This window comes from Cibotium barometz, chromosome 27 (assembly GCF_041138505.1).
Source record: "Cibotium barometz isolate CiBa-2024 chromosome 27, ASM4113850v1, whole genome shotgun sequence".
NCBI classification, from domain to species: domain Eukaryota; kingdom Viridiplantae; phylum Streptophyta; class Polypodiopsida; order Cyatheales; family Cibotiaceae; genus Cibotium; species Cibotium barometz.
The window spans coordinates 23,222,285-23,230,845 of record NC_141072.1 but is presented as its reverse complement, the minus strand read 5'-3'; the positions used below and the strand labels follow the sequence as shown (position 1 = coordinate 23,230,845).

Here is an 8,561-nt window from a genome sequence, read left to right as displayed (position 1 = left end):
TCAATTAGAAAGCAGGGTCTATAAGGGGAGTCTTACACTAGCCTAGGTAAGAGGCAATGGACCTGAGTAGATGCTATGGACGGATGTTCAGCTATAAGATTCTTCTAACTCTAAAATTTAGGTCTTAATGAGAATTATAAGATATTTAGCTGTCTCAAAAATTTAAACTTTGAGTATTTCTATAGCTAATCAAACAATCGTAGACTAGGACCAAATCTTGCACATGCTCGGTACAATGTTATGCTTTGTTGATTACCCTTTTAGGCACTTTGTTTTAGATGAAAGTTTATAAATTTTGAACCATATTTATTACTATAGAATAAGAGACTGCTTCATGCATTTTTGAACAGCTCATAAGGGTTTATATGGAATATCTAGTCATTTTATATACTAATAAATACTATTTTCACAAGTTTCTCACTAGATAATCCAAACATAAGCAAGGGTTCTTATACGTTGCTTTGTTATCAATGCAATTTCAAAATTTGAGACCATCACCTTGTCTTCTAACTAAATTGAAATGTTAAGATATGTATTCTTGACCTATTACTTTAGTGAATACATTGATTTATTAGTATAACTAAAATAAATCACCATATAAGTTGACACTATTGTCGTATTTTGGGTATCAAAGACTTAAAAAAATAAAAAAATAATTCTAAGAAGTAAATTTATTTGAATTAATTATTAATGCAATATTTTTTTCATGAAAAATCTATCTCTCATCTCTTAAATAATATGTAAGGTTTAGGAAAATTTTATAATAAGTCGAGATTGTGTTTTTTCTTATATTATGTAGAAATCTACTTTGTAAATTCGTAACCTATTTGGATTATAGTGCCACATATACCTCTACTTATGGTGATTTTTTATCATTTCCATAATTTTCTAAGGTTTGCCACATTCATGAAGACATGCCTTAGAAGAGAAATGCTAAAATACTACTCATGTTCATCACAAGATATTAATTTTTTAGCAAACCCCTAAAAAGACATTTATGTCCTGTTGAGCTACCAAACTAGTGTTAAAATCTTACCATAGCTTTGCGAAAGTATGTGTTGTTGGGTCTTACCTTAAATAGATAAACTACAACGTCCCTACGTGGGTGTGCTAGCTCATCCGTCACATTCTCACTCCATTGTCACACTATAATGGTCCTTTGCCAATGGGATGAGAGAGCTCTCTATGTCTTAATGAAGGTAATAAGGTATATATATTCATGGTGGTTCTGTCTCACAAAATGAATGAAAAGAAGGAGAGGCTAATGTAAGAAGAAAACCTACAATCAAACCTTTCTAGCATGCATCATCAGGCAAACAAGATTCAAAATAGCGTCATACACAAGCAAGAAGAGAAAATAAGAAGAGCTAATAAGTAAACTAGTGAAAGGGAATGGTTGTGTCTTGCTTATTATAAAAAATGACCTATATATAAATGACTAGTTTTTACCCTAGGCCTAGCAACTTAAAAATGGTCTGACACCTCAATTACTAATCTTAAGCAACTATGTACACTAGGTCCGTGGAATTTTCCTATTTAATGATATGAAGCACATGGTAAGGCTACTTTATATGGTCCAACACTGTGTAACAAAACTTAAGTGTTTGTTCAGATGGGTAAGAAGGCAAAATGCCTTATGGTAGGTCAGGCACGTGAAACCATATTAATCAACAAAGTGGTTTAACAATAAACTAGTAGCATACAAGAAAATAGGGAACAAATAGTAGTATATACATTGTGACATGGTTTGGGGACTCATTCATCGTCTAATCATGTGCATAGGCTACTTTTACTCTCTATGTGCTCCAAGCATGAGAAATAGCAAGTCTATGATTGGGTTTTTGAGACATCACCTAGTGACTTATTGGCTTCCAAAGTAGTCTCTAAAGGGATGTCTACTATAAGTTATCTTGTATGGTTTGCAAAGGTCTTGGAAGTTGGAATCTTAACACCCACAAAATCCAAACCTTTGATTTGCAACAAGGAAAGACTATTAACTTTACTGTCTACATTACACAAGTACTACATTGTTTCATAGATCTACCCTTGTATGCTCATTCTCTATTGTTTTGTTTTTTGTTTAGACAAAACTATAGATTGGTTAAATTTCATAGGTCATGTTAACCTAATCCTTCTTGAGACATTTTACCTATTGTGAATAAGGGTATTAAAAAAAATGACTTCATTTTGGAGAACCCTTCAATTTTCCTTCCAATACTTTCAAGGTATTTTGGTGTGCGTGCTTAAATTTCAAGTCACTGTAGGGTTCAAATACGTTCTCAAGCTTCAAATGATGCTTAAAGTTAACCAAACATTGCAACCATGAAACCTTAAGAGATCACTAGAACCTTAACCTGAAGCCCAATACGATAGGGTGCGAGATGTAAGAGTTGATATGTATAAGTATGTGTATTTTTGTGTATACATTTATATTTAAAAAATGTAGATATGTATATTTATACGTATATGTGGAAAACATGTGCATATATATATATATATATATATATATATATATATATGCACGATGATGCTAAAAGTCACTAAGGAATGTGGCACCATCTTGAGGCCGAAGCGAATATTAAAGGCTTTGTACGTTGAAGAAAATATAAACGTCATTTTGGCGTACAAATTAAGGCAAGTTCAATGGATCCTCAAGTCATTTTGATTCTTGAAGTACCAAGGTACTAGGTGCAGCTTAACTAGTAGTAGGTAATTTGTACTGGATTGTGGTGTAAGTCGTGATGTGTTTGTTGTCAATTGTGTGGGAGTGAGTCTGTGATGTGTTGTGTGGGAGTCAGTTGTTAGTGTAGAGAGATGACGACCACGGCAAGAACAAGGCCAGGGCAACGAGGGAAGAGCGCACGACGGTGGAGGAACGAAGAGCTAGAGGCCCTTTTCGACCCTGGCACCATAAGCACAACCCTCTTGCGAAAGGCTGCAAAACAAACAACACCCACGCAGCACACGCGGCCTCTACAGTGATGGACGGCAAGTTGCGGCCACGCCATGATCTCTCATCTGCCCTACTGTGATCACCGAAAATAGTTAAGCAGGTGCGGGATATGGCCACCACTACAGCTCCTGCGTTCAGCAGCACCAATGCTACGGGAGGGATGAACAGGGGTGAGTTACAGTTCACCGCAAAGCCCTGCACGGGCTGCTGCTGCTGATCATCATTAACATCATGATCATTGGAAGTGCTGCTGCTTACGATGTGTTGTTTAGGTGTCACGACGAACGTGGTTTCGGACAGCCCTGCAATCTTTTGAAGCACCTTGAAGGTCGCGAAGACGTCCGAGGTCACCGCCACGATGAACTGCATCCTCTCGCTGTTCCACCACTCCCTTGGCCCCGCACCTAACAACATGCTCTCATAATAGCTGGTCCAATACACCCACACAAATAGGCTAATTGGGATCAGAATTGCTGGATCATCCACCTGCAAAGGCGATTTGCATCATCATTAATTATATACTTAGATTATAAGAAGCTTTGATGAACATCTTTGCTTAAGCGCTTGCACTAAACACGGCACACCTTCGGGAGTAACGGCCTATCTGCAAGCAACGACAATGCTGGCAGCAACGCATATGTGAACATTGGAATGCATGCTAGCGGACTTAAGAAGTAACATATGTAACTGATCCTTTGAACTGCGATTAGCCCTTGAGTTTTTCTCACTAAAAACGGACAGTTGGTGCTGAATAAAATCTCTAGCCATCCCATGCTGAATCTTTCTCTCGTTGTTAAAGCATCCTCACTCGTCGTAGGGGCACAGCCCAAGAATGCTGGAGGGGTCGACGGTGCACTGCAATACACTGACCTCCAGCCTCTGTTATGAATCATTAAACACGTCATCAAGTCTTCCGTTGTAGAGCCGTAGATCAAGCCAATCTGAAAAGCCATGATGCACATGCAATGTGTAAAACACTAATACTACATAGTAGTCGTTTTAAGAGACTGATAATTTATAGCTACTGACACTTTAATTGGGTGCCACTGGCCAGGGCCTGAAACTTGAACCTACTCATTAGTAGGCCAAGGTGTTACATCCACCAAGGACTATATATAAGGGTAGCAAATAAGGGTACATATAACATAACATTTGAACCTACTCATTAGTAGGCCAAGGTGTTACATCCACCAAGGACTATATATAAATATGTATATTATATATATATATATATATATATATAAGGGTAGCAAATAAGGGTACATATAACATAACATAACATGTCACACAATATGGTGTGCATTAATCTCATTACAGAACAAATACTTATGAAGCGGGGGTACTGTACCTCTTTGCCCCAACTTGTCTTGTGTTCATAAGTGCAATCAAGCAATTTGATGGCCTCCTCTATCAAGGCATGGCCATTCAGGAGAGGGCTATAGTTCCTCATGTTTGATGTTATGCTTTGGGCACAAATAGCAAGACTTTGGCAACGGCCCAATAGCTCTGTTTCACGTCCTACATCAACCCACACAGTACTGTTAGCTGACATTATCCAAATTGTGAGCTAATTCTACAGTATAAGGTCTTCGTTTGAGAAAAAGAAAAAGAAAAAAGAAAAAAAGAATTTCAGTAGCATAATTTAGAAGTTATTAGTGGGTTTAGGTGGAAGCATAAAAACCTTGAAAGACAACCTAGCTCTCCATTTGAGTAGTACACGTCTACTGAAGAATAGCTTAAATACTTACCATTAATCATGACCTTATCTGTCCCAACAACAGCATGTGGCTTGTTGCCATACAAGGCTTCTCTCTTGTGAACGCACCCCGTCCCAAGGTATGCCGGACCTTGGAAGCCATCCATTCCTTTCATATACATCTGGAGTGAGGAATTACCTTAGCAAATGTTCTTATCCCTTAAATGCCACAACTAGAGAGAAAAGGAAAATCTTAACAATTGCACAGAGACTTGTACACGTATACAGGCTGCAAGGGCTTCAACGAATCAATGAATAGTGCAATGGCTAGTGCACTTCAGGGCACCGACATCCAAAGTTTTGCACACTTCAGGCTAATAGAGCTCGAGATTTTGTCCTCGCCTTGAATGCTAATGTAAAGCTTGTATTCATGATCATTAGTTGAATGTATACCTCCATGGTTGTCTTCATGCGATTTCCGTAGATGTCATCCTCGTCCACGCCTTCGAAGCATTGAGGAAACTGCACAAAGCCCGTTTCTCTGCTGGTGCCCGGGTCCATGAGAAAGCACAGGGCTCGCAGAATGGCTCTGGCGTCGTTCACGTACATGTCACAGTCCAGGTTCAGAATAAAGGGGGCGTTTGTAAAGACCCCGGAGACGCGGATCTTGGAATTTATAAAACATTAGTTTAGTAGGATTGTTCAGTGAAGCGGCTGCACCTTATAATCAGCGTCATGACAATGGGGAGAAGAAGAGTACCAATGCATTCATGGCACCGGCTTTGTAGTGATGGCTGTGCTCGGGACGCTTCTCGCGGGAGATATACACAAGGCACGGTAAAAAGTCAGCTTCACTTTCAGGCTTCTCCACACATATCTGTGCAAAATTTCATCAACAACATCAGTCTAAATAGGGCAGCCCACTGTCTACATGTGGTGGACGTGGTAGACTATAGTATTACAAATTACATCTTAAACATGCTTTGATTAGGGCCTAACCTCACAGTAGGCTGGATGATTGTGGTGATCGTAATTGGAAGCCCACGATGAGTATCGGTCATGTCCGTCGGAACTAGTTAATTTGTCGAGTAAGAGCTTGACTGCTTCCTCCTTTGAATTACTGCAGTATTTTGCGGCCATAGAGCTTAATCGGCTTTGCAGCGCTTCGTACTCTGCCTGCAGATCGGGATATGGTGATTAAAGCCTGAGGATATTATTAAAAGTATGGTCACTAGCTAATTGTACATTAACATGAGCAAGAAAATACATAGAGGGCTTACCTTCGTGGCGTGCCACTCCTTTGAGTAGCCTCTGAGCTTGGCGTCAGCAGCAGCGGCCTTGCTAGCGAAGTGGGGACCAGGGGCCCGCGGCTCTGTTATCTGAAATCGCTTGCAAAAGGGCACCCACGCCCTGGCAAAGGTGGCTGCCTCCTTGAGAGCCCAGAGCGTGAGGAGGGAGCCTCCGTCGTCCGACACATAGCAGGCAAGCTTGTCGGCCGGATAGTCTAGTGCTAGGACAGATAAGACGGTGTTGACGGCGATTAACGGTGGCTCTTTCATCGGGTCAGCCGTGGTCACAAACACGTCCACCGGGGGAAGTTCTGGCAAGTGGCCGGAACTACACTCAAACATTGAAGAAATTTTAAGACAGCATCGATCCATGGGGACCATGGCGCTCAACAGCTATGCAATAGAGACGTGATGTTTTTGGTGAAGGTGGGAATTGGTAGAGCTGCTAGCTACACCACTATACCTTATCAAGGCCAACAGCCTCTCCGGGTGCGTTTCGCGCTCGACAAGGAACCACTTCGCGAACATGAAAAGATGAGCCCAGATCCCTAGCCACACCTCGCACGCCAACGCTACAATCACGAGGCCATCCAAGCAGGTGCAGGTGCTAACGCGGTAGATCAAAAACAGAACACAGAGCCCCGTGCGAACAAGAAGGACAGCCTTGTGGTAGATCTGATTCTTGACAATCTTAGAAGTAGCAACATATTCGTGGAGATGGAGATCAGAAGACTGTCCTCCTCCGCGTCTTCCTCCTCCTCCTTCCATATATTATAGGCTAGTTCGTATACGTAGCCGGAAGGGGGAAGAAGATGATCACAACTGAGCTGATGGGAAGAAGGGGGAAGAGATGACTTCTTGTGAAGGCCCTAAGAAGATGATTACAGTTGAGCTCGGGATACGGCCCACCAGCAGTTCAGGGACCGGCCAATTTCGATAATGGAGGCAGTGTCAGGAACTTTACCTTTTTCCAAAAAAAAAATCAAAGGTTTTAATAACCTCCAAGTTGGGCTTTAAAGGTTTTTAACCTTTCAATACATAACTAGAAGGTTTTATCATTTGGGTGAGGTGAGGGGAAAAAGTATTTCAAGGGAACCTTCTATACTATCTCTTACGTGGCTTACGCTACCGTCCATGCGTCAACTTCTTTTGCGTATGCATCGCTTTCTCTTCTCTGGGCCACCACATCCACGCCGCCCCTATTTGATGCTGGGCGGCCGGTTGCAGAGGTTGCAGGTGTTGCAGCTCCCAGGTTGCAAGTCGCCGCCCTTATTTAACTTCATGGCGTTTTGGTCCGCTCCCCTCTAGGCCTCCTTTTCGCGCAATGCCCCGGCGAGCTCTTCATGTCCTTTCTTTTTGCCAACTCCCGATTGTGCAGCCTATTGGAACCGTCGACGTCCGTGCTCTCCTTTTATCGGGCACTGTCCAGCTCTCTCTCTCTCTCTCATTGTGTCGCGGATTGCTTTTTTTGTTGGCATGTAGGCTTTGGGAAGCATGGACGTGCAAGCTCTTGGAAGTGCCGACGAGCTCTTCTCCTATCGGCCAGTGTCCAGCGAGCTCTCTATCCCCTGGTTAGCATCTCTCTCTCTCTCTCTCTCTCTCTCTCTCTCTCTCTATGGGACCTATAGGCTTCCTACGAGGTGACATGGCAGAGGGTGACGGTCGGCCATGCAGTGGGCATTTGCCTCAAGGGCTAGCCAATGATCTCGCATTTGCCGTGTTGCCATATATATAGGCAGTGATGTTTGTAAACACACTCAGGACCGTCGAGGTACTTTTTCCCTCTTTAGGAGGTTTTTTCCCCTAGCCCCCATCATTCTAGGGTTAACTTATCTTTTGTACATTGACACAATCTAATACATTGTGTGTTGTGTGCATTCTTGTTTCTTCTTCTCCAAGCTTTGTGTACTTTCCTGCAACCCTAATTCCAACAATTGGTATCAGAGCAGGCATCGGCTCCCAGAGCTACGCCGCTAGCACCCTCCGACTCACGTTCTCCAATTGAGGTGAGCTTTCTCGAGCACTTGCAGGTCCCTATACTCTACAGACAAGCCTATAGGGTCTAGCGTTCTCTGAAATTGCATCTGAGGTCGTTTTGGGCTCCGTTTTTGCATTACAAGTTCTGTACAGGTGTTTTCGTCACTGTGCAGAAATTTCGACAGTGCAGTTTTCTGCAAAACAGGCATACGTATTCTATTATGGATTGTGCTACATAGCATGAGTTGTTTTCTGTTCAGTCTTTGCTTCATTACAGGTAGCTTTTGCATCAGTTTCAGTCAATGGCCATGGCTGATAATAGCAATGATGTATTTCGCATGTTGTCTGTGTTGATGACAAACTGGATGGAGACAGTAACTACCCACTTTGGGCATACATGATGCAGCATGTTTCGGTTGCAAAAGGAGTGTGGAACATTGTGCAGGGTATGGATGTATGTCCAGGTTCTGTGGATGTAGGATCTATTGAGGATGTTGCAAGTTGTAGCAGCTCTACTGTTGCTGCTATTTTACCCACTACTGAACAAGCTCGTTGGGATGGTAAAGATGCGCAGGCTTATGCCTTGATTGCACTTCTGTCAAACGTAACATCACTCCACATATTCGTTCAGCTAAAACAGCAAAAC

The 8,561-nt window shown here is 42.2% G+C and overlaps 1 protein-coding gene across 1 annotated transcript; it reads right to left on the bottom strand.

Moving 5' to 3' along the window:
• Positions 1 to 2,576: 2,576 nt before the first annotated feature.
• On the bottom strand, positions 2,577 to 6,846 carry LOC147623192 (cellulose synthase A catalytic subunit 4 [UDP-forming]-like). The gene is made up of 9 exons (XM_086821276.1): positions 6,402 to 6,846; positions 5,930 to 6,266; positions 5,649 to 5,825; positions 5,410 to 5,526; positions 5,103 to 5,315; positions 4,702 to 4,831; positions 4,302 to 4,471; positions 3,538 to 3,894; positions 2,577 to 3,439 (listed from the first exon to the last, which is right to left on the bottom strand). Exons 1-9 carry the CDS (start codon positions 6,704 to 6,706, stop codon positions 2,795 to 2,797), a joined length of 2,451 nt encoding a protein of 816 aa, XP_086677402.1. The 5' UTR covers positions 6,707 to 6,846; the 3' UTR covers positions 2,577 to 2,794.
• Between the last annotated feature and the right edge of the window lie 1,715 nt (positions 6,847 to 8,561).